General features: G+C 53.8%; 3 protein-coding genes and 2 pseudogenes across 20 annotated transcripts in view; 3 read left to right on the top strand and 2 right to left on the bottom strand.

Moving 5' to 3' along the window:
- MROH1 (maestro heat like repeat family member 1) overlaps window positions 1–18,484 on the bottom strand; it is a 70,494-nt gene extending 52,010 nt beyond the window's left edge. For 13 of the 17 annotated variants that reach the window (XR_004813870.2, XR_007401772.1, XR_007401773.1 and 10 more), the window contains exons 1-2: window positions 15,568–15,657; window positions 631–699 (exon numbers count right to left, since the gene is read on the bottom strand). Coding sequence is in view for 13 of the 17 variants with exons in the window: in XM_025450586.3 (XP_025306371.1) it covers window positions 631–652 (22 nt within the window). In the remaining 4 variants the exon portion in view is untranslated. Of the gene's footprint in view, window positions 1–626; window positions 700–814; window positions 900–15,412; window positions 15,503–15,567; window positions 15,658–18,403 lie in introns of those variants that run through there. The other 4 variants (XM_049093176.1, XM_035713551.2, XM_035713537.2 and 1 more) reach the window with 4 other exon arrangements.
- On the top strand, window positions 5,823–6,830 carry LOC112662074 (prefoldin subunit 3-like; annotated as a pseudogene).
- Window positions 10,674–11,388, top strand: LOC112662222 (60S ribosomal protein L15-like; annotated as a pseudogene).
- A 28-nt stretch (window positions 18,485–18,512) lies between the features above and the next one.
- Window positions 18,513–22,021, top strand: LOC112662199 (testis-specific serine/threonine-protein kinase 5-like). 2 transcript variants are annotated; one of them, XM_025450777.3, is made up of 8 exons: window positions 18,513–19,013; window positions 19,335–19,442; window positions 19,618–19,820; window positions 19,907–19,962; window positions 20,488–20,620; window positions 20,709–20,824; window positions 21,455–21,589; window positions 21,670–22,021. In XM_025450777.3, exons 1-8 carry the CDS (start codon window positions 18,810–18,812, stop codon window positions 21,909–21,911), a joined length of 1,197 nt encoding a protein of 398 aa, XP_025306562.3. In that variant the 5' UTR covers window positions 18,513–18,809; the 3' UTR covers window positions 21,912–22,021. The 2 variants fall into 2 exon arrangements, with proteins under 2 accessions (XP_025306562.3, XP_025306563.3); XM_025450778.3 differs by lacking the exon at window positions 21,670–22,021 and having other exon boundaries at window positions 21,160–21,583.
- On the bottom strand, window positions 21,995–25,053 carry HGH1 (HGH1 homolog). Its single transcript, XM_025450775.3, has 6 exons — window positions 24,398–25,053; window positions 24,222–24,322; window positions 24,019–24,117; window positions 23,745–23,836; window positions 23,528–23,650; window positions 21,995–23,448 (listed from the first exon to the last, which is right to left on the bottom strand). The coding sequence occupies exons 1-6, from the start codon at window positions 25,027–25,029 to the stop codon at window positions 23,272–23,274; spliced, it is 1,224 nt and encodes a 407-aa protein (XP_025306560.1). The 5' UTR covers window positions 25,030–25,053; the 3' UTR covers window positions 21,995–23,271.
- Window positions 25,054–25,068: the final 15 nt, after the last annotated feature.

The raw sequence follows: 25,068 nt of genomic DNA, 5'->3' as shown, positions 1-25,068 counted from the left end.
ACAGGCTGAGGGCCAGGTGCCTCAGGTGCCTCAGGTGCCTCAGGAAGCTGCCCCCAGGTGGCCAACTGCCCCATGCTAGGGAGTCCCACCAACTGCACCCAAAGACGACTCATCATCCCATCCCCACTGGTCAATGCCCTACACCCTCCTGACCAGTCCCCCCCGGCCCCCCTGGACAGGACCCTGTCACCCTCGGTGTCCCTGGAGCACAGGGCGTGGTGCTTGCCATGGTGCTTCTAGCACCTCACTCCTGGGGACAGAGCTCTGTGGGGCAGGGATGGGTCTCCCCGTGAGCTCAGCAAACTGCTGGCCGTGGCTGCAGGGACAGAGCAGACAGCCAGAGCGGCTGCTGGAGCCAGGCCTTGTGTAGAAGGGACAAAGGCACAGGGCCCAGCAAGCACCACTCCCTGCGACGCCCTGAGCCAGTGGCCTACCCGCCCGTTCGGCAGCTGCAGAGACAACTACTACAACTACTTTGGTTTTCGTTGTCGTTGTTGCTTCCTAGGGAACGTTGCTTCCTAACAAACACGGAGAGAAAGCCACCCAGGCAACAGCCCTTCCCTCCCACCCTCCAGGTGCCTACTCCACCCCGCGTCCCGCCCTAGGGGCCCACGCAGCCCACGCACTCACTCCTCACGTAGGGCTCTGCCATCTCGGCTTCTCTCACCCGGCGTGAGCATGGACAGCTTCTTCACAAGCCTGGAGGAAGCAAAAGCAAGAGGTCAGCCATCCGCCTTCCAGTTTACAGCCAGTCAGTGTTTGTGTAAAACATGAGCCCCAGGATCCCTGGGTGGCTGAGTGGTTTAGGGCTTGCCTTCAGCTCAGGGCGTGATCCTGGAGTCCCGGGATCAAGTCCCGCATCAGGCTCTCTGTGAGGAGCCTGTTTCTCCCTCTGCCTGTGTCTCTGCCTCTCTCTCTCTCTGTGTGTGTCTGTCATGAATAAATAAAGTCTTTACAAAAAAATTAAAAAAAAAAAAAAAAAACATGAGCCCCTGGGGGTGGTCCGTCCCCTGAGCCTCTAACTCTTGATTTTGGCTCAGCTCGTGATTGTGGGATCCTGGGACGGACCGCACTTTGAGTCCCATGCTCAGTGGGGAGTCGGCTTGAGACTTTCTCCCTCTCTCCGCCCCCTCCCTATTCCACACGTGCTCCCTCTACAAAAAAAAAAAAAAAAACCTCATTAAAAAACCCCACATGAGGGATCCCTGGGTGGCGCAGCGGTTTGGCGCCTGCCTTTGGCCCAGGGCGCGATCCTGGAGACCCGGGATCGAATCCCACATCGGGCTCCCAGTGCATGGAGCCTGCTTCTCCCCCTGCCTGTGTCTGTCTCTCTCTCTCTCTCTGTGACTATCATAAGTAAATAAAAATTAAAAAAAAAAAGAATTGTTATAAAAAAAAACCCCACATGATTTCAGTCCCTTTTCCTGGGGGAGCTATCTGCCCCAGCTGGCAACCCTGCCAGGCTGTTGCCAGCCCACATGGTGACCCGGGCAAGTGCGGTCACTGCCTCCACCTACAGCAGCCTCCTTCACTCCGTAAAGAAGAGAGGGCACACGGAAGGCTGGCATCACTGGCAGTCCATGCATAGCAGGGAAAGCTGCCCCGAAGGCTGAGAACAGGGCCCCGATCTCGGCAGGCTCAGGTGCCCCAGGCCGAGGGTTCTAGCACAGCGCTCAGTGAGTCTCCCTGGCCTGAAGCTGCATGAGCAGCATGGGGATCCAGTGGGTTCCCGGGCACCAGAAACCAATCATCCAAATAGCCCATGGCATTAGAGAGGTGCTGCTCTGGGGGCCCCCGGGTGACTCAGTGGGTTGAGCATCTGATTCTTGGTCTCGGCTCAGGTCACGGTTTCAGGGTCATGAGGTGGAGCCCCACGTCAGGTTCCACACTCACTGGGGAGCCTTCTTGAGATTCTCTTCCTCTCCCCTCTGCCTCTGCCCCTGCTTTACTCTCTCTCTCAAATAAATAAATCAATCCTAAAAAGGGGGGGGCAGTTTTCAAATAGTGCACACCTTGAAACAACCCAAAGAATAAAGTCCGTCAATATGCAAGTGCCTCTGCCTCTTCGCCACATGGTCACAAGCTCAAACCTATGTCATACTCTCCAAGGTCCTTAAGGTCAGAGGGGCGGTAGACCCTCGGCGTGGTGGCTGACGCTATCATGGATGCCTCCTGTTCGCTGGCAATTCCGCCACCCCTCACCGATCACTTCCTCCCCGGGCCCTCCCCTCACTACCTCTCACACACAAAAGGACACAGATGATACAGGCGAGTTGCCGTGACCTCCCCTAACCGAGCCAGACGACACCCACCTGGCTACAGACATACAGCAAGGAAAGCAGCACAGTGAGAAATCACGGGGTGTGTGGTAGCAGAAACACAAGTAAGTGAGAACCCTAGTTCAGGAAAGCAAGCCAGCCCCAAGTTTGCATCCAGCCCACCAGAACCTCAACAAAATGACAGAAAAGATGCAAGTTTTTATTTTGTTTTTTAAAAAAAATTTTTTTAAAGTAATCTCTCTACACCCAGCGTGGTGCTTGAGCTCACAACCCCAAAATCAAGAGTCTCGTGCTCTACTGACTGAGCCAGCCAGGTGTCCTAGTGATGCAAGTCTTGAAAGAATAAATCCACAAAAGCACTAGAAAACCAGATAAAATTAGCAAACCAGAAATCTCCAGGAATCCCAGGCAGATAGAAAGCAGATGGAGAAGACTCTGGTTTGAAGATGCTGGCATCAGCAAGGTGTTTTCCCTTTCTTCCTGGAAAGTATCTAAAAGTACACATTTCATTTGTGGCAGAGCAAGAAGGTGGCAAAAAAAAAATCCCAAATCCCGGGCAGCCCGGGTGGCTCTGGTTTAGCATCGCCTTCAGTCCAGCACATGATCCAGGAGACCCGGGATCGAGTCCCACGTCAGGCTCCCTTCATGGAGCCTGCTTCTGCCTCTGCCTGTGTCTCTGCCTCTCTCTCTCTCTCTCTCTGTCTCTATGAATAAATAAAATCTTTAAAAAAAAATCCCAAATCCTAAAAGAACGATAGGCTGAAAATGTTGCAGCTGTCAGGCAGGGTATGAGGTATGCTGTCAGCAGGTTCCAGAAAGAGTCCAAAGATACTTCTCAAAGGCGGTGGCACATCATCAGATAGAACCCAAACCCTGTGGGCAGCCCAGGTGGCTCAGCGGTTTAGCGCTGCCTTCAGCCCAGGGCGTGATCCTGGAGACCCGGAATCGAGTCCCACGTCAGGTTCCCTGCATGGAGCCTGCTTCTCCCTCTGCCTGTGTCTCTGCCTCTCTCTCTCTCTCTCTGTGTGTGTATCTCTCATGAATAAATAAAATCTTTAGTAAAAAGAAAAGAAGAGAAGAGAAAAGAAAAAAAAAGAAAAAAAGAACTCCCAACAGGCCAGGAATGAAGCTGCTCCCAGCAGCCAGAGGGGACAACATCACAACTCACAGCGTATTGGAAAGGGCATTCAAAAGGGCTCTGCCACAGTAAAAAAAATTAGCTGTAAAATAAATGCTGTTCTGGTCTTATCTAACAAAGCTAAAAGTAAGACCTGAAAAAATCAAATTATTTCTAAGTCACTTAGCTACATCCCAGCACAAAGTTCAAGAATCATAAGAGAAATGCAAAAATATCCAGCACCAACAATGTCTGGCATCCAATCAAAAATTACCAGGCATACAAAGAAGCAAAAAAAATACAACCCATAATGAAGATGAATCCAGCAATACAAACTGATCCAGAAATGATGGAGAAAAATTAGTAGACAAGGACATTTAGACAGTTTCATATACTGTACAAATTATAGATTTCTCTATAATTGGCAAAACAATTGTACATATAATCAATCAGTAAGGGTACAGAAGACCTGAACAATACTGTCAACCAACTTGACCTAAGTAGTATTTATAGAACTGTCTATTCATCAACAGGAGAATATATATTCTTTCCAAAAGCACATGAAATATTTACCAAGACTGATTATATTCTGGGCAGTAAAACAAATCTCAGTAAATTTAAAAGAACTCAAGTTATACAGGGACACCTGGGTGGCTCAATAGTTGACCGTCTGCCTTCAGCTCTGGGCATGATCCCAGGGTTCCAGGATCAAGTCCCCCATCAGGCTCCCTGTGTCTCTGCCTGCCTGTCTCTGATGAATAAATAAATGAAATCTCTAAAAAAAAAAAAAAAAAGAATTCAAGTCATACAAAGTTTTCTGACTACAATGGAATTAAATTAAAAATCAGTAAAAGAGGGATCCCTGGGTGGCGCAGCGGTTTAGCACCTGCCTTTGGCCCAGGGCGCGATCCTGGAGACCCGGGATCGAGTCCCACGTCGGGCTCCCGGTGCATGGAGCCTGCTTCTCCCTCTACCTGTGTCCCTGCCTATCTCTCTCTCTCTCTCTCTGTGTGTGACTATCATAAATAAAAATTTATAAACTAGGGGTGGTAGAAGGGGAGGAGGGCGGGGGTGGGAGTGAATGGGTGACGGGCACTGGGTGTTATTCTGTATGTTAGTAAATTGAACACCAAAAAAAAAATAAATAAATAAATAAATAAATAAATAAATAAATAAATAAATAAATAAAAATTTATATAAAAAAAAATCAGTAAGAGAAAGCCATCTGAGAAATCCTCTAATATTTTAAAAACCACTCAATATGCTTCAAAATAATGCATGAGACAAAAAAGAAATCAAAAGTAAAATTAGCATTTTGAAGTGAATGAAAATGAAAAAATATATCAAAATTTGGGGGAAATTTATAACACTAAATGTCTGTATTAGAAAAGAAGAATGTTGTGATCTTCCACCTTAAGAAACTAGACACTCAAGGGTGCAGGGATGGCTCAGTTGGTTAAGCGTCTGACTTGATATTGGCTCAGGTCATGATCTCATGCTCATGGGATCAAGCCCCATGTCAGACTCTGTGCTCAGCGTGGATGGAGTCTGCTTATCCCTCTCCTTCTGCTCCTCCCTCCACTCATGTGCTCTTTCTCTCAAATAAATAAAATCTTTTTTTTTAATCTTTTTTTTAAAGATTTTATTTATTTATTCATGAGAGACACAGAGAGAGGCAGAGATATGAGGCAGAAGGAGAAGCAGGCTCCATGCAGGGAGCCTGACATGGGACTCCATCCCAGGACTCCAGGATCATGCCCTGGGCCTCAGGCGGCGCCAAACTGCTGAGCCACCCAGGTTGCCCTCAAATAAATAAAATCTTAAAAAAAAACTAGACACACAAATGAACCAAAAGGAAATAATAGATATTAGCACATAAGACAAAGAAATAGAAAACAGAATAGAAAAAAAAATCTATGATACCAAAGGCTAGTTATTTGAGAAGATCAATAAATTTGATAACCTCTAGCCTGACAGATCAGGAAAAAAAGACACAAATTACCAGTATCAAGAATGAGAGGTGACATCACTATAGATTCTAGAGATACTAGGAAGAAAATAAAAATACATTATGAATAACTTTATGCCAGTAAATTGAACTTTTTTTAAAGTAAACTGGACGTCTTAAAAGAAATAGACAAGTCAGGGGCACCTGGCTGGCTCAGTCAGAGAAGCATGAGACTTTTGGTCTCAGGATCATGGTCATGAGTTCAAACCCCATGTTGGGTGTAGAGATTACTTATAAATAAATAAGTAAGCTTAAAAAACAAAAAGAAAAGAAATAGACAAGTCAATTATACCTCAATTAAAAAATTATAAATAAGACAGACAAGTTCCTTAAAACACACAAACCACTAAAGCTTATGAAAGAGGAAATAGATAATCTAAATAAGGTAGGCCGTTCGGCGTGCGCTCGCTTCTCCTAGATGGCGACGGCTAAGGACAGTTGTGGCTTGGGAGAAGTGGCCGCAGGGGGAATGGGCGGCGGCTCCCCCTGGGGATTCCGGAGGCCGTGTTAATGGAAGATGTAGATTCCTTCATGAAACAGCCTGGGAGGGGTATCCCTGGGTGGCTCAGCGGTTTGGCGCCTGCCTTTGGCCCAGGGCGCGATCCTGAAGACCCGGGATCGAGTCCCACATCGGGCTCCCGGCATGGAGCCTGCTTCTCCCTCTGCCTATGTCTTTGCCTCTCTCTCTCTCTCTGTGTCTATCGTAAATAAATAAATTAAAAAAAAAAAAAAAAAAAGAAACAGCCTGGGAACGAGACTGCAGATACAGTGCTGAAGAAGCTGGATGAACAATACCGGAAGTATAAATTTACAGAACTCAACCTTGCTCAAAAGAAAAGGAGCCTAAAAGGTCAGCTTCCTGAAATTAAGCAGACTTTAGAAATTCTAAAATACATGCAGAAGAAAAAAGAGTCGACCGGTTCAATGGAGACCAGATTCTTACTGGCAGATAACCTGTATTGCAAAGCTTCAGTTCCTCCTACTGATAAAGTGTGTCTGTGGTTGGGGGCTAATGTAATGCTTGAATATGATATTGATGAAGCTCAGCATTGTTGGAAAAGAATCTATCAACTGCCACAAAAAATCTTGATTCTCTTGAGGAAGATCTTGACTTTCTTCGAGACCAATTGACTACCACTGAAATCAATCTGGCCAGGGTTTATAACTGGGATGTAAAAAGAAGAAAAACAAAGATGATTCTAACAAGAACAAAGCATAATGCTGGCAATTAAGAATGTGGTTCAGTTTTCCAAACATGTTATTTTAAGTACCCCAAAGTTTATACCTAAAGGTTGACATGACTTTGATAGATTTTCTTTTTTAATGGCAAGAATGGTAATTAAAACTTCAAAAAAGATAGCCACCATTTTATTATAGAAACAAAGTTAGTTTCAGATATTTTATGAAATCAGCATTATTTTATTTTTATTTTCAGCAAAGTAAATGCAACTTTTATCCTTTTTTCTTTTTTTTTTTTTGGTTTGTCATAAAAAAGTCTTAGCCGAGATGGCTGAGGTATGCTATGGAAACAGAATGCTGAATACTTTTCTTTATTGGATGATATTTACTCTCACTTGATGTGGCTAAACCAGTATAGAGGTAGGAAAAATAGTTTAAATATTTCCAAACTTGTTTTCTTTAGTATATGTGGGGCTTTATGGCTCTCTGTTGCTATTATTTGTGTTATATAAATGGATTTTCATGAATTACTACTTAGCCAATAACTATTGCAATAGTCTGTACTTTTCAAGAAATGGTAATTTGCCTTCCCAAACATAAGAGGGCTGTCTATTGGGATCCCTGGGTGGCGCAGAGGTTTGGCGCCTGCCTTTGGCCCAGGGCGCGATCCTGGAGACCCGGGATTGAATCCCACATCGGGCTCCCGGTGCATGGAGCCTGCTTCTCCCTCTGCCTGTGTCTCTGCCTCTCTCTCTCTCTCTCTATGACTATCATAAATAAATTAAAAAAATTTAAAAAAAAATTGGTACCTCCTATCTCTGTAAAACAAAACAAAATAAAACAATCAAAACAAAAAAAAAAAAACAAAAAACCTTCATTATTTAAAAAAAAAAAAAAAAAGAGGGCTGTCTATTGAGACAACGCTTTTTTTTTTTAAACCCCATAGAAGTGCACAGTGTCTTTGCAATGCCAGTGTAAGGGAGATCTGGGCCAACATGAAATAATAAAATTTTTTAGCCACTCAAAACTCTTGGCTAAGGCAATTCTGTATTTCTTAACGGTCTCCAAAGCAGCTGAACAAGAATATTAACATAAATATAAATCTGCAGTGGTTGAAAAGATTTGTGAGCTTTTTTATTCATGATAAAATCTCATACAAAGAGTAGAAAAATCCCTATGGAAAGCCATTGGTACAGTGGTTAGCACTGGGTTATAGTCTGATAACACAAATGTATTATTCCATCTCTGTGAGTACAACATATACTTGTACAACGTTTTGTACTTGTATTTCATGATATTAAAACATTGCAGTTAAAAAAGTCTAAATAAGGTAGTATCTAATTAAGAAATTGAACTTGTAGTTAAAAGCCTCCCCACAAAAAAAAAAAAAAAAAAAAGCCTCCCCACAGAGAAAGCTCAAGGCCTAGATGGTTCTCCTGGGAAATTCTATCAAACATTTAAGGAATAAATAATACCAACTCTACATGAATTCTTCCAAGAAAATTGAAAATAAGGGAATACTTCCCAACTGATTCTATGAGGCCAGCATTATTCTGAGAATAAGAGTAGACAAAGATATTACAAATAATAAACACCATGGACCAATATCCCTCATAGATACAAATGTAAAAATTCTTAATATTTTATCAAATCACATACAACATGTAAAAAGAATAATACATCATGACCAAATGGGGTTTATCCCATGAATATAAGCTTGGCTCAGTATTTTTAAGCAGAGCCAATGTAATTCACATTGACAGACCAAAAAGGGGGGGGGGGGGACCATATAATTGTTTCAGTAAATGCAGAAAAAGCATTTGTCACAATCCAACATCCAAAAAATTACCAGCAAACAGGAATAAAAGGGACTTCTTCAACCTAATGGTGCTCTTTATAGTAACTTCATTCTTAATGGTGAAAGACTAAATGCTATCCCTTTAAAATAGGGAATAAGGGGGGATCCCTGGGTGGCGCAGCGGTTTGGCGCCTGCCTTTGGCCCAGGGCGCGATCCTGGGGACCCGGGATCGAGTCCCACGTCAGGCTCCCGGTGCATGGAGCCTGCTTCTCCCTCTGCCTGTGTCTCTGCCTCTCTCTCTCTCTCTCTCTGTGACTATCATAAATAAATAAAAAATTTAAAAAAATAAATAATAAAAATAAATAAATAAATAAATAAATAAATAAATAAATAAATAAATAAAAAAAAAAAAATAGGGAATAAGGGCAGCCCGGGTGGCTCAGCAGTTTAGCACCGCCTTCGACCCAGGATCAAGTCCCATGTCGGGCTCCCTGCATGGAGCCTGCTTCTCCCTCTGCCTGTGTCTCTGCCTCTCTCTCTCTCTCTCATGAATAAATAAAATCTTTAAAAAATAAAATAAAATAGGGAACAAGGTGAGGATACCTGTTCTCACCACTTCTATTCACTATAATAGTAGAGGGTCTAGTCAGTGCAATAAGGCAAGAAAAAAAAAAAGGCATTCAAATTGAAAAGATGGAAGTAAAAATGTTTTTATTCACAGGTAATATGATGGTTTATGTAGAAAACCCTACAGAACCTACAACTGGGACTAGAATCAATAAGTCAACAGTTAAGAACACAGGAGGTAAAGTCAGTATTAAAAAGTCAACTGTATTTCTATTTGCTAACAATAGACAACCAAAAATGGAAAGTCATGCCATTTGCTGAGAAAAACAAAAACAAAAAAACACAACTGACCAGACTAATTCTACAACTCACATGGAAATACCTGGGGGGCTCAGTCAGTTAAGCATCTGTCTACAGCTCAGGTCATGATCCCAGAATCCTGGGATCCAGCCCCACGTCAGGCTCCCTGTTCAGTGGGGAATCTGCTTCTCCCTCTGCCCCTCATCCCACTCATGCTTACTCTTTCCCTCTCTCTCAAATAAATGAACAAAATCCTAAAAAAAAAAAAAAAAAAAAAAAAAACTTATATGGCAAATCGATTTTCAACAAAGGGACATAGTCTATTCAGTGGAAAAGGGACAGTCTTTTCAACAAATAGTACTGAACATCTACATGCGATAAAATAAACTTGAGCCTATACTTCACAGTACATACAAAAACTCAAAATGATTTACAGGCCTAATTGTAAAAGTTAAAACTCTAAAATTTCTGGGGAAAAAAAAATAAGAAAATCTCCATGACTGACACCAAAAGAAAAATCTTGGGGGGGGGGGGTCATAAACTGAAATTCATCAAAAAACTTCTACTTGTTCTTTTAAGATTTGTTTTAGAGAGAGAGAGATAGAGCATGAGCAGGGTGAGGAGCAGAAGGGGAGACAGGGGAAGCAGACACACAGCTCAATCCCAAGACCCTGGGCTGAAACCAAAAGTCAGAGGCTTAACTGACTGAGCCATCCAGGTGCCCCAAAAACCTTCTGCTCTTTGAATACACTACTAAGGAAATGAAATTCACGGCACCAAGACACCCTACTCAGTAACAGACCCACTGTGAAGCCATCAGCACCCCCCACTGCTCTCCTTTCCCTACTTCTGCCCTTCACACAAGGCCCTCAACGCCCACCCGCCCCAGGTACTACCTCTGATGACCGCCTCACCTGACCATCCTGCCTCCTCCACATGCAGAGCGCTGACCTCTGCCAACGCCGACCCTACATGCCGCACTGCTGCTTACCAGTCCCCCTGCTGCCCACAGAACCTAACCCACACCTTCAGCACGGGCTGTTGCAGCCTAGGCCTGCAGCCCTCGCTGCTTCTCTCTCACCCCTTTACATTCTAGGCATCCTGGCCACCTGCACTCTCAGCACCTCTGCTTCTGCCGGCCCCTGCAGGTACACCCTGCCCTGGCCTCTCTACCATGGGGACTCCTGCTCACTCCTCAACAGCAATCCCTGTTACGTCACCCAGGACACTCGACCTTTCCCAGCAAGTGATCCAATATTCCCACAACGCTTTGTTCATATGATGGGTATGGGATCAGCACAAAATATTAACAGTTGTATGCTCCAGTAGGCCTGCCTTCTCCAATGCACTGTGAGCAAGGGAAAAATTTTTCGTTTTTATCCTTAGTGTGCATAGAATTTTTTAGAAAACTGTTCAGAGCCTTTCCGTCTGGCGGCAGCCATCAGGGTAGGCCGAGATGGGTGCGTACAAGTACATCCAGGAGCTATGGAGGAAGAAGCAGTCCGATGTCATGCGCTTTCTTCTCAGGGTGTGCTGCTGGCAGTACCGCCAGCTCTCTGCGCTCCACAGGGCCCCCGCCCAACCCGGCCCAATAAAGCGCGCAGACTGGGCTACAAGGCCAAGCAAAGTTATGTCATGTATTGGATTCGTGTGCATCGTGGTGGCCGCAAACGCCCAGTTCCTAAGGGTGCTACCTATGGCAAGCCTGTCCATCATGGTGTTAACCAGCTGAAGTTTGCCCAAAGCCTTCAGTCTGTTGCAGAGGAGCGAGCTGGACGCCACTGTGGAGCTCTGAGAGTCTTGAATTCTTATTGGGTTGGCGAAGATTCCACATACAAATTCTTTGAGGTTATCCTCATTGATCCATTCCATAAAGCTATCAGAAGAAATCCTGACACCCAGTGGATCACCAAACCAGTCCACAAACACAGGGAGATGCGAGGGCTGACCTATGCAGGCCGCAAGAGTTGTGGCCTTGGGAAGGGTCACAAGTTCCACCACACTATTGGTGGTTCTCACAGTACAGCATGGAGAAGACGCAATACTCTCCAGCTCCACCGTTACCGCTAATATAAGTAATGTTTGTAAAATTCTTACCTAATAAACAATTTAGGACAGTCAAAAAAAAAAAAAAGAAAACTGTTCTGTTCAGAGGCTGCAGGGTAGCTCAGTCGGTTGAGTATCCGACTCTTGGTTTCAGCTCAGGTCATGGTCTTGTGGGTGTGGGGATGGAGCTCCAAGCTCAGCAGGGAATCAGCTCAGCAGGGAGTCTGCTGTAAGCTTCTCACACCCTGCCCCTACACCCCACTTGATAGATAGCTCACTAAAACAAGTAAATCTTTAAAAAAAATTGTTCATGGAAGGAATAGAACCAAAACCCTCCCATATGACTCAATATTGTAAAGCTCGATTTTTCCAAATCTACAAATATACGAATCAAGATATTGGAAGGTACTTGATGAAATGGCCAAAATTCATATAGAAGAATTACATACAAGAATAGCCAATTTAAAAAAAGAAAAAGAATAGCCAGTTACATTTTTCAAAGTTTTTTTTTTAAGATTTTATTTATTTATTCATGAGAGACACAGAGAGAGAGAGAGAGAGGCAGAGACACAGGCAGAGGGAGAAGCAGGCTCCCTGTGGGGAGCCCAACGTGGGACTTGATTCCGGGTCTCTAGGATCATACCCCGGGGAGAAGGCGGTGCTAAACTGCTGGGCCACCCGGGCTGCCCAATTTTTCAAAGTTTATGAAGAGGAGGATTTGTCCTATTTATGTTAAAGTGTATCAAATCAATGGAACTATATAAAAAGTCCAGAAATGAACACCAAATAGGAAGAAAATATACATGAAAGACTTTTAAACAATACAGATTAGTCAATAAATAGTGTTGAAACAGCTAGTTAAACTCTCAAGGAAAACACTAGCCCCCCTCACCTCTCTTTATCCCAATACAAACTCTAGACGCATGTAAGAGTTAAAAGTGGAAGGATGAAACGTAAAAGTCCGAGTAGAAAGTACAAGTAAATATTTTATAGTGTTGAAGTAGGAAAGGATGTTCTAAGCCAGACTAGTGAACACTATTCAGTTTGACTATTAAAAAAAAGTTAGAGGGCAGCCCAGGTGGCTCAGCAGTTTACCACTGCCTTCGGCCCAGGGCGTGATCCTGGACCCTGGGATTGAGTCCCACATTGGGCTCCCTGCATGGAGCCTGCTTCTCCCTCTGCCTGTGCCTCTCTGTGTGTGCGTGTGTGTCTTTCATGACTATATAAATCTAAATAAATAAATAAATAAATAAACAATAAAGAGTTTCAGTTTCTGAGTCAAAAACATACATTAAATTTGAAAACCTGGTGGCTCAGTGGTTGAGCGTCTGCCTTCGGCCCAGGGCGTGACCCCGGGGTCCTGGGATCGAGTCCCGCATCCCCTGCAGGGGGATGCCTGTGTCTGCCTGTGTCTCTGTCTCTCTCTCTTTCTGTGTCTCATGAATAAATAAAATCTTAAAAAAAATTTTGAAAACCATATCCATACTTATACCTATGCACACCACTCTACACGCTCACACACCTCATCCAAAGAGCATAAGGTAAATAAAAGACAAAGTAGGACGAATCATTCATAACAGATGAGAGAGAAATCTAACACCAGCATGCAAAGGAGCTCACCTACATCAACAAGACAAATAGGAAAATGGACAAACGTGCATACGGAATTCCCAGAAAAGACATCCAGCAGACTGAGGGGAGAGCACTGGCCTCTACTGCACCGCGGACAGCGTGGACATGCTAAGGTCCGGACTCTCGCACCAGGTTTCAGTTGTGTCACAAGTGAAAGGCTTGGAGGAAGGTCTGGCACACAGCCATGCTCCGCTAGCACAGATGTCATCAGCGCTGCGGTCATTGCACAGTCAGCGGAGCCTACGGACACCACGTGATGGGATCACCCACGTTTTGACGTGTATCTACAGAAACCCTCCCACAAGGGCACAGAGGTATTAGAAGAAACACAAATACCAATCAGGGGTCTGGTCAGATTTAAAAAAAAAAAAACAACCAATGGGAGCAAGTGGTGAGTTCGTATAAACTACAGAGCAAAGAGCAGAGCTCAACCGCCAATGGAAAAGCACAGTGTGTGCAGCTAATCAAGACCGGTTAGGTAAGGTTCCGTTCGCGGCCCCTGCCCTAGGCCAGGTGATCTGTGTGCTGACACTGGACACACAGGGACAGCAGCCCAGAACCTGCTCTCCGTGGAGACAAACCGTGAGCAGGCTGCTGATGGCAAGCCACGACCAATGCTTGCAGGGGAGGAGGGTGCAGAGACAAGGAAGGGTCTGGGCCTGGAAGGCAGCCTGCAACTTGCAGGAAGCAGGTGTGCTGAGCACTGACTGCCCGGTCAGTGCCCTAAAGGCACCATCTGTTTTGATACACACAGCCAAGCAGGTGTGAGAGAAACCCATTGCTGGTTAGCGGCCGGGACTCACTGAGGACCGGCTCCCACAGGCTCTGCCCTACACCCGAGCCGTGATGCATGCTGGCACAGGTCATGAAGGCAGGGTTCAGGGGGTCTTCCCTCCCTGCATCCTACTTCATGGCAGTTGAAGAAGCACTCAGGCTTCCTCCTCGTTCACCACAACAACCCAGTCCTCCCACCCCATTTAGTGCTGACCAGACACCATCTCAGCCCCAAGAGTCCTAGCCCTTGGCTGGAAGGACACCCACATGTATGGTGGCTGCCACACACAGAGGGGCTGGGCCGCCTGCATGGAGCCCATGGGCACCACTGCCCAGACGCAGCTGTGAGCCTGTCTGATGATCAGGCGTGTGCAGGGAGACTGGGGAGTCAGGCCACCATGTGGGGTCATGGGAAGGACCCACCGCTGCAGCAGGCCCCCGGGACCTTCCCTCCTAGCACAGGAGCCAGAGAAGAATCAACTTCCAGGGCCACCAACTAGGACCTGGGCTGATGACCTAGGAAAGGCAGTTCCACGGCCCATTGCTCTTGGTCCCTTGGAAACACTCTCAACACAAACCACAGCGAGCTGCGTCACGGGGTTCACGTGCAAACCACCAAAGCCAAGGGTAAAGAAATCACAGTCCTCAACTCCAGCAGCCAGTATGCCCTGAGCACTGGCCAGGAGCCCCAAGAGCCACAGCGGCTGCCTAGCACCTGCCTCCAGGAGATGAAATAATTCAGCTCATAGAAGAGGCTCATGAGCTCCAGCGCTGCTGATCATACACCAGCCACAACCTGGCTGCTTACCTGGGCCTCAGCGGGCCCGGGGTCTAAGAACTAAGCGCACACACCTGCTTCCAAGCACGCGGGCTGGCAGTGAGCGCCGCGAGGACAGCCCCGCAGCTTCCACCTCTGACCCACTGACCTCCCGCAGCAGGCAGCAGGCAGCCCCGGGGAGCAAAAAGCAGCAAGATGCAGCCTGGATGCTGGTTTCAAGGTAACCAAGAGAGCTCAACTCAGGTCATTTCACTCTGACCCCACAGAGAGACCAGAGACACCTGCTCACTTGGGCCACCACCGAGGCCTCGAAATCAAGATCCTGCAGACAGCAGCGTCCCCAGGCCCGCGGGGTACTGGGGCGACAGGTGACCCGCAGCCGCATCACCACCACGCGCTGCCCAGGTGTCCGCGGATCTGCTGCTGTGCATCGTCCAGTGGGCCCCTCACACCCCGCAGCTCCTACCAACCCACGCGCTTCACCCAGACCTCCGCTGGGCCCGGGCACCGGGCTAGAGGCTCGGAGTCAGCAGCAGCCCAGCCCGCCCTGCGTCCCCGCCACACGCCCCACGGCGGCCTCCCCGGCCCCTTCTCTCCACCCAACACCCCTCCCGGCCTCCGAGGCGCCCGTCGCAGCCGGCCTCCCCCTGCCTCCCCCGCCGTGCACTCACGTCCCGCGCCCCCCCCCCCCCCCCCCCCCCCGTCCGCGACGGCTCCTCGGGGTCCAGGGCTGCACCGCGGCTGTGCGGGCGCCGCGGGGACCCCGGGGCGGCAGCTCGGGCCTGGAGCTCAGCGCCGCGCCGCGGAGCCGCACCTCCTCCGGCCCGAGCAGCTCCACGGCCGTGCCCGCGGCCGAGGCCCTCGTGACCAGGACACGCTCCCCCGCCCCCCGCCCCGGCCGCTTCCGGGTGGGACGCCGCACGCCCGGCGCACCTGAGCCCCGCGCCCGGGACCCTCCTCGCGCTCGCCCGCCGACCTCGGGGGTGCCTCCCCACCCGGCCTCGCGCGCGGCCCCCGGACTCTCCGGCCGCGGCTCCCGGAGGGGCGCCCGTGCGAGCGAGCGCCGCCCACCCCGCTTCCCGGTTTACCTGAGGAGCCGCGGCCGCCGCCGCCGCCTGGGAGCCGCCCTCCCACCAGCCCCCGCCCGAGGTGGGCGGGGCCAAACGCCGAGCCCGCCCCGCCCCATCCGCCAACCGCGGCCCGGCGCGCGGCCGCCCGGCCCCGCCCCCGCACGATCTCTGCGCTCATTGGCCGGAGGCGCGTCCCTCTCCGCCCCCTTCCCGCCCCGCCCCCCGAGCCCCGGCGAGCGCGAGTGCGCAGTCTCCGCCTAGTGCTCGGCCCCGCCCCCGGCCGCTCCCGGCGGTTGGGCGCGAGTGCGGCCCCCCGGCTGCAGGAGACGCGGCCGGCCAGTGCGCAGGCGCGGATGTGCCCTTCCCGCTCGGTCCGCGCGGCGCCAGGCTGCGTGCAGGTGCACCCCGGAGACCCCGGCGCGCACCGGGGGGCGCCTCGGCGCGTCGCAGACACACACCTATCCAGGTGCACAGCCCAGGTGGGCCCGACCTGGACACACGCGGGCACTCTCATGCCCTGTGATCGCTCACGCGAGAACGCACACACTGAACACCCAACACACACCGGAGAGCCCCGGGGCCGCCGCCCCCCCGCGGATGGGGATGAGCAGGTGTCTGCCTCCGGGCCTGGGCTCGGAGAGAGCGGCGGGGAATAAGGCACAGAAGTGCCCCGAAGGAGCAGCGGGCAGAAGAGCTGCCCTCCCGGCGGGGGCGCTGGCGCCGGTACAGCCCGGAGGCTGAAATCATCCGGGCCCGTGCACAGACCAGAAGGGAGTGCGTTTCAGAAGCTTAGAAGGGCGATTGGAGAAGGAAATGGTCAGCAGCACTGCATCCGGGGCCTGGCAGGTGTCCTTGGCTTGCAGCGGGCTGTCTGCAGAGAGCTGAGGGCGATGGCGTGAGGGTGCAGAGTGGGGCCCCAGGGCACACCCTGGGCGGGGAGGGAAGGGGCTCAGCCTGCTTCTGTTGCAGGGACGGAACCCGCAAGGCTGACACTGAGAGGCTCTGCAGGTGGGGCCCGGCCCCCCAGGAGGAGCCCGACCACCCGGCCCCAAGCCCCTCCCACGGCCCCAGAAGTTATAGGGCAGGAGGCTGGCGTTTCCCAAGCTCCCATCTGGAGGACGCACCTTCCAGCCCAAGCCTTGCCTCTGCCCATGGCCAGTGCCCAGCACCCCCAGCCTCGGCCAGACTTCACTCCCCAGGGGCACAAGGTGCGCCAGCAGACATCACTGCCATCCTTTCGCTTTGTCACGTTATTGATGCCAATCTCCCTTTTTTTTTTTTTTAGATTTTAATTATTTATTCATGATAGACATAGAGAGACAGAGACACAGGCAGAGGGAGAAACAGGCTCCATGCCAGGAACCCAACGTGGGACTCGATCCCAGGACCCCGGGGTGATGCCCTGGGCCAAAGGCAGGCGCTAAACCGCTGTGCCACCCAGGGATCCCCCCAATCTCCCTTCTGTAATTGGAAGCTCTCCGAGAGAAAGGCCCATGTGTGTGATTTGCTCCTGGTGCTCAGCAGCAAGCCCAGCCCATGATGGGTGCTCCGTGCATCTCACGGGCTAGATGGATGACCGGGGGTGCAGTGCAGGAGGAGGACACAAAAGACTTCACAAAGAGAGGGTAGACAGAGCTGGTGACTATTCTGGGTCCTGCCCATCTCCTCAGGATTCTCACTGGCTTCCAGTTGTGTTGTGGCCCTGGTGGGAGCTGGGAAGGTGACGGGACACGGTTCCCAGGCTTGACGACAGCAGCTCAGAGGCACGGACACCCCTGGCTAGAGCCACACGATATTCCGTTTTGCGGCTCCAACCCCCTAGTGCCTGAATAACCATGCCTCTGTTGAAATCTGGAGCTTTCTCCTCTCTAGCCTGCACAGCAGCAACGAACCAGGCAGGCTGTCCACATTTTCTCTATCCCACACGATGTGACAAACAAGGGCAGTGGGTGAGCAGGGGAGTATTAAACTTGCTCTAAAGCAGCTCGTGGTCCACCAGGAATAAGAAACGGTGTGTCCCACCAGACCGATCGCAGGCCTTCCCTGCAGGCACTCCGTGGCTGCTGCGGGTCCCAGTGGAGGAAAAGTCAAGTCCACAGACAATCACCAAGCCTCCACCAAGGCCAAGGCCCTCCTGGGACACCTCCAGGATGGCAGCCCACAGCTGCTGTGCCATCTAGCTATGGCAGAGAGACCACATATCCGGATGCCAATTGCCCCAACTGTCACCCTTAAGACAGGCACCACTTGTTTGTGCTCCACTTCAAAACCCAGGATGTGAACACCTACAACGGGAAGGGGGCATCCGGCATGGATTGCGAGGCAGGGTCTAAGGGAGGTGGCCGCTGGGGCTCCTAGGACTCCTCCCAATACTGCCTGCCACACAGCAGATGCTCGGTGACGTTAGATACCGCTCCCTGTGACAGCAGTGCTCACAGAAGGCGCTGGAGGCCAGGGGAAGGGGTGTGCAGGTGGGCTTCTCTCTCCTAGAGCCCAAACTGGGGAGCCTTGCTTGCCTTGGGGATGTGTCATCAAGTCTGCGGAGACCTCTGGGGGCAAGGCCTCCTGCAGCTGACCGTGAGCTGGGCAGAAGCTTCTAGGCCACAGCAGAGGAGCCAGGTAGCTCCCGCCCCCACACCCTTCCTCCAGCTCAGCCTCTATTGCCGCACACCTGGCTGCCCCCTTGATACCATCTCACAGCACGAGGGGCTCAGCCAAAACAGTTGCGAGCACTCCTTGTGTTTCCTTTCCGTCCTTTGTATCCTTGGAAACCCTGCTCACCTTCCTTCACTCACCCTCCCCACAAGCTTCTTTAGGGTCTTTTGTGGCCAGTCCCACTTACGGTGGGCCTCACCTTGGGGAGGATCACCCCATACAGAGTGAGCCCCGTGCAGGACGGGGCTAGTTCCAGCAAGCAGTTCTCAAGGAAGGCAGGCCCTGGGGACACCCCCCTTTGAGGGCACAATGCAAGGGCAGCTCTAGAACCTTCCATTCTAGAATCTGCCCCTGCTTTCCCAGAGCCTGCCTTGCCCCCCACCAGTCCAGGCTGCATTGGCTTGCAGCCCTGGTCATTCCCCTGTCTCTGTCCTAGTCTCAGCAAGACTTCAGAAATTTGGGGTCCTGGGATCCAGCCCCAAGGGGCACAGGTCGCACTAGACTCCTCCAGCCCTTCTGACCCAAGTCAGGTCTCACCGGTTCTCCTAGCCAAGGCTCTGCAGGGAGCTGGACCACCCTGTCCCCTCCGGGGAGCCCTGGCCTCCATGAAGGGCCGTGCCAGGCAAAAGCTGGACCAGCTAAACTTCATGGAGCAGGTGCGCGAGTGCAGGGACAACGGCTACCTGCTGTCTTCCAGGAAGATCGGCTCTGGGGCTTTCTCCAAAGTCTACCTGGCCTACGCCACACACGAGCGCCTGCGGCATAACCCCAAGCTGGCCTCCGACCTGCGGGGCAAGCGCCATGCCATGGTGAGGCAGGCCCATCTCCCCGGGGGTGGCCCACAGCAGGCTCTGTGGCCCTGTCCTCCCCCCACTGAGGCACCCCCCTGCCGCTCTGGCTCTTCCTGGCATGGTATCCCCTCAAGGCTCCCGCAAGCTGGCCACTCCCAGTTCCAGAACCCCTTGAGCCTATCCGAGCCAGGAAGGGAGGGGAGGATCAGCATAGCCCCAGGAGCACACTGCTTCCCAGCCTCGGTCAAGTTGAGCAATGTGCGTCAAGGGCACGGGGCCATCCACGTCCCCCTTCAGGGGCTGTGCTTGGCACACAAGGGCCGCCCTCCATCCCTGCAGGTGGCTATCAAGATTATCTCCACTGCCGAGGCCCCCGTGGAATTCTCCCAAAAGTTCCTGCCCCGTGAAATATCATCACTCAATGCCACCTACAAGCACCTGAACGTGGTAGGTGGAGACCCCAAACAGCCCATTCCCATCCTGTGCATCTCCTGCTGACCAGGCCCACCCACTTTCCCACCAGGGACCGTCCTGCTTGGGTCCCAGCCCCATCTTGAGGCCCTGATCCAATGCACTGGACAGCCCCTCCCTGGGTGACAGCAGGGAGCTGGGGGTCCCGCAGGTGCAACTCTATGAGACCTACCAGAACAGCCGGCGCTCCTACTTGGTGCTGGAGTTGGCAGCCCGCGGTGACCTGCTGGAACACATCAACTCAGTGTCCGACCACCGCTGCCGCCCGGGGCTGGAAGAGGACGAGGCCCGCGGGCTGTTCTGGCAGCTGGTCAGCGCTGTGGCCCACTGCCACAGCTCTGGCATCGTGCACCGGTGAGGCTGCTGCCCAGCCTGCCCCCTACTCGTGTCGAGGGGCCCGCCTGAGCCCGGGACCAGCTCGCCTCCCCCTCCCTGTGCAGGGATCTAAAGTGTGAGAATATCCTGCTGGATGACCGAGGCCTCTTAAAGCTGAGCGGTGAGCCCGTGGCCCAGCGCCCGCCCTCCTCCCCAGGCCACCCGGACGCCCGCCCCAGCCTTCACCTGCTTCAGGACGCCCATCCGTGTTCAGCTGGTGTCCCGGCCCGGGCCCCAGCCTCGACCCTGGCCTGCTTCAGACAATGTTTTTAATTGTTTTAAAGATCTATTTACATATTTTGGAGAGAGCGCGCCAAGTGGTGGGGGGCAGGGGCGGGCAGAGGGACAATGCTGAAGCAGGCTCCCTGCTGAGCACAGAGCCAGGACCCCATCCCAGGACCCCGAGATCATGACCTCAGCCAAAAGCAGACGCTTCATCGACTGGGCAGCTGCCTGCTTCAGACGCCCGACACCCTCCGCACCCCGACCTGGCTTGACCTTCAACCCTCCTGGGAGGCCCAACCTCCCTCTTGCCTGCACCTGTGCTTGCAGACACCCCACAGCCGTCCCTCCCGAGGCTCTCCTTCCCCTCCCTCCCCTCACGGGGCCTACTGCCCGCCTGTGCCCCCCTGTGTGCCCCCTGCAGACTTTGGCTTCGCCAACCGGTCAGGCCTCAAGAACTCGCTGCTGAGCACCTTCTGTGGCTCCGTGGCCTACACAGCCCCTGAGATCCTCATGAGCAAGAAGTACAACGGGGAGCAGGCCGACCTGTGGAGCCTGTGAGTGGCGCCCACAGGCACCCCAGCAGAGGCGGGCCCCGTGGGAGGGCAAGATAAGGAGCCTGCCCTGAGGAGCCTGTGCCCCCAGGGGCATCATCCTTTATGCCATGGTCACTGGGAAGCTGCCCTTCAAGGAGCGCCAGCCCCACCGCATGCTGCACCTGATGCGCCAGGGCCCCACCTTCAGGCCAGGCATGTCCCCAGGTGAGTGAGAACACCCTGCCTTCCTCCAAAGTCCCGACATGGCTCTGGGAAGTGGGCAAGAGACCTGGGTCCAAGGGTACCTGGGGGGCTCTGCGGTGGAGTATCTGCCTTCAGCTCAGGTCATGACCCCGGGGTCCTGGAATGGAACCTCCATCGGGCTCCCTGCTCGGGGAGGGGCATCTGCTTCTCCCCCTGCCTCTCTGACTGCTCTGTCTCAAATAAATAAAGTCTTTAAAAAAAAAAAAAGAGCCCTGGGTCCAGAGAAAGGTCCTCCTGTGCAGTGAGGGGCATGGCAGTGGCATAGAAGCTGACCTGTCCCCCCACTCCCAACCCAGGCTGGTAGGTGACTGCAGCCAAGAGGTGAGAGGGCAGCTGGCCTGGGGGAGGCCCAGACCCAGACTCCGTGTCTGGAAAGGCAGCACCCCCGTGAGCTGAGCTCTACGCCGGCTCTGGGCAGGCCATCTCCCCTCTCTGTGCCTCCATCTCCTGACTGGTGAAGCATGGACTCCCTCCCGGCGTTTGGGTAGACTAAATGGGAGGACTCCTCCCAACCACCACCACTGTTGGCGGTGATGGGCCTGCACAAGAGGACGGCAGTGGGGGGCCAGAGCTGTGAGCCCTTGCCCACAGAATGCCAGGACCTGATCCGGGGTCTGCTGCAGCTACGCCCGTGGGCACGCCTGGACCTGCAGCAGGTGGCTGCTCACTGCTGGATGCTGCCCATTGCGCACGCACTCTTCTGCACCATGCTCAGCTCACCACCAGGTGCGGTGGGGCCCCCAGGGGGGCAGGCAGGTGGTAGGCCCCCACTGCCCCTCCTGACCTGCCATGGCTGTTGGTTGCAGAGAAGCCAGCCAAGTCCCAGCTGCCAGCAGCCCTTGACCACATGGAGCCTGGCAGAGACTCACAGCCTCCGAGGCTGCTCCAGCGACTCCAGCGTCCCCAGCACAGGGGACCTCACCACGAGAGTGCTTCTGGCCCAATGCCCGAGCGCCCAGACGCAGTCCCAACAAGAGGTGCAGGGTCTGCCCAGCTGGGGCTCCAGAGCACGGTGGCAGCCAGTGTGGGGGTGGGTGCCTCCTGGTAGCACTTTTGCCGAGCTCCACGTGTGCCATCAGGACCACGCCTGGGTATTACCTGGTTAACTGAGGATGGATGGGCACGGGCGAGGCCAGATAAAGCATTTATTTTATGGAAGGGGTGTGATGTCTCAGTGCAGGAAGGGGCAGCCAGCCATGGGGAGCCTGCTGCATCCCCCATCCAGGGAGAACACGAGTCCACATGCTTCCATGCCAGAGCTTTAATCAGGACAAGAAAAAAAAAAATATATGGAGAGTACATGAAGGAAGGGGAGAGCTTGTATCCATGAAGCCCAGCCTCACTGGGAGGAACTGGAATGGGCCTCCAGCTTTGGAGGCAGTGTCACGATGGAGGACATGTGCAGAGGACACTGGAAACACTCAGGATGCCAGGTGGCGGCACACCAGTGCCAGAGAGCAAAGGCCTGCGGAGGCCAGTACTCAGGAGTCTTGTGCAAAAGATGGCACCAGGAAAGGAGCAGGGCGCGGGGAGGCCGTGCTGACGGCCTAGCAGGCTTGGCTTGGCAGCTGCAGAACACAAGGCCCCACACGAGGGGCTCCGAGGGGGCAGAGGGTGGTGAAGGAAAAGGCTTGGCAAAGAGCAGGGCCACAGGTGCCTCAGGGAGACTCTGTCAAGCGATGGGCTCTGAAACTCAAGGAAACTGACCAAAGATAGAGCCTAGTCAGCGGGTGTGTGTGTGTGAGCTGGGGGAGGGAGGGCAGGGGGGCATCACTTCAGTCCAGAGCTGGAGACACTAGCAAGGGGCTGAGGGCAATACCGCAGGTCAAGCAGGAAGGTGGAGAGATGTAGGCAGATGGGCCCCAGCAAACGCTCCAAGGACACACCGGGGGTACAGCCCTAGGAGATCCCAGGACAGGCTGAGGCAGGGGCAAGTCTCAAGGGATCAGTCCTTTGAGGCTGATCTCAGGGCAGGGCAAGCTGAGGAGTCCTGAAGGGAAGATTCGGGGTGGCACCGGCAACAAACAGCCCTGCTTACACCTGGACACCCATGACGCCCAGGCCTCTGTCATGCCCTTGGGGGTGCTCAGGCTGGCACCATTTATCAGTCTAGGCTCATGAGCTGGTTCCTGGAGGTACCTGGGAGAGGGCGTAGCTAGCTCTGGCCGACCTGGGCCACGCTGAGCAACGTGAGTGGCTGGATGCAGCAGGGTACGAGAAGGTACCCTTGCCCAGGTTTATTGGCCATTCGCCCTAGAGACCTCACCGTGAGCCTAGGGGCAGCTATGCTGCTCAGCTCGGGGCGAGCTCTGAGCAGGGAGACGCAGAGGCCTGCAGGTGACTGCAGGAAGGGCTGGACAGGAGGGCCAGCAAGGTGCACCCAGACCTGGCGGTAGGCTGCAGGGGCCTCAGGTGGGCGCTGCCCCCTGTGCTTGTGGCTCTGGGGCCAGTTCCTCTGGGTGCTTCCGGCTGTGCTGCTCCTGCTCCTGCTGGTCGAGCCGCTGCAGCTGCCGCTCCACATCCTCAGGCACCTGTACCTCCAGCAGGTTATCCATGCCCTGCTCTGGCTCATCCCCAATGAGCACCTGCCAGCAGGGGAGGCAGGTGAGCAGCTGGCTGGCACTGCAGACATGCTCCTCCCTTCCCCACAAACCCTGCACCCACCTGAATGAGCTTCTCACAAGCCACCTGCACGTCGGGCTCTGGCTCCCAGCTGTGCAGCTCACGCAGGATCAGATAGGCTCCCTGGTTCCTCACCTGCTGCCGACCAAACACTGTGGCTGTCAGCTGGGAGAAGACAAAGGTTACCCAGGTATCAGTGTCCTCAGGTACGTGTGGGTATGTTGCGGGGTGGCATGAACGTTGCAGGACCCCCGCTCACCAGCATGATGGCCTCAATGAGCATCTTTCGAATGTCAGCATCAGGCTCCCGCTGCTTGTCTGGCGGCAGGTACTGCAGGTCAACAGGCAGCCCTGGAGGCGTATGAAGGGGTTACTGGCTGCCTGCACAGGCCGGTAGGCCAGACCCTGCCTTTGTAAGTCCCACCTGAGCTCAGCGTCTCCGAGCGGGAAAGTTTCAGAAGGGGTCCTGCCAGATCTGTGCATCTGCACCCCCCCTGCTGGGCCAACCCTGAGGCTCGGCCCAAGCCACTCACGCTCCATCTCCTCCTCAGAGAAGTCCTCAGGCCCAGCCAGTGGCAGCAGCAAGAAGGGGAGAATGTCCACTTTGGGCCCAAGTAACCACTCGTGGTGTCCTGAAGGAAAACCAGAAATGGGTGCCAGTCTAGAGGGGGCCCCAGAGCCGTCCCTCTGCCCCAGCCCCTCCCACCGCAACACCCCCACCCTCACCCGCACTCACGATGCTCGAAGCAGCAGTTTCGCAGGGTCCCCACCACCCCGCCCCTGCGCACCGAGGAGTCTGGGAACTGGGTGAGGGGCAGCAGCCGCTGGACCACGCACCTGCAGGGAGGGACCGCTCAGCGCCATCCCGCTCCCGCTCGCTCCCGCCCCCTCCCCGAGGGCCCCGGGCTTCACCTGTCGGGGTCCAGCAGGAAGGCCCGCGCGGCGGGGCGCTGGCTGAGGTTGGAGAGCACCGGCCCCAGGTAGTGCAGGGGCGCCCGGGCGTTGTAGCCGGGCGTGCAGAGCGCGCGTACCAGCCGCTCCAGGCCCGAGCCCCCCGGCCCCGCGGCCGCCAGCGCGGCCATCAGCGCGGCACACGGCGCCGGCTCGCGGCTGAGGTTGGCGAGCACGGCGGCCGCCTCCTCCGCCCAGGGCCACTCTGGGTCCAGGGCGCGGCCGAGCAGGCGGGCGGGCAGCGCGGGCTCAGCCTCCAGCAGCGGCTCGTGCAGCCCAGGCTCCGCGGCCAGGTTGACGAGCGCGCGAGCGGCGTCGCGGGCGGGGGCCGGGGCCGGGGCCGCCGCCAGCTCCACCAGCGCCCGCAGCAGCAGCGCCTGGCCGGCCAGCAGCGCCCGCCCGGGCCCGGAGCCCGTCAGCGCCAGCACGTGCCGCACCGCCTCGGCCCGCAGGTCCGCCCGGGCCCCGGGCGCCAGGAAGGGCAGCAGCGTCGCCACCTCCGCCTCCGCGCCGGCCTCCGGCATCCGCGGCGCTGAGGGAGACAGCCCGCCCCCCGACGCGCCCGCGCCCGCGCCCCCCCGGGCCTCCCCCATGCTGGTCCGCGCCCCGGACCCCGCTGCCCCACCGCCCCC

Source organism: Canis lupus, chromosome 13 (assembly GCF_003254725.2).
Source record: "Canis lupus dingo isolate Sandy chromosome 13, ASM325472v2, whole genome shotgun sequence".
Taxonomy (NCBI): Eukaryota; Metazoa; Chordata; class Mammalia; order Carnivora; family Canidae; genus Canis; species Canis lupus.
The sequence above is the reverse complement of the archived record's forward strand: the minus strand, read 5'-3'. Positions and strand labels throughout refer to the sequence as shown.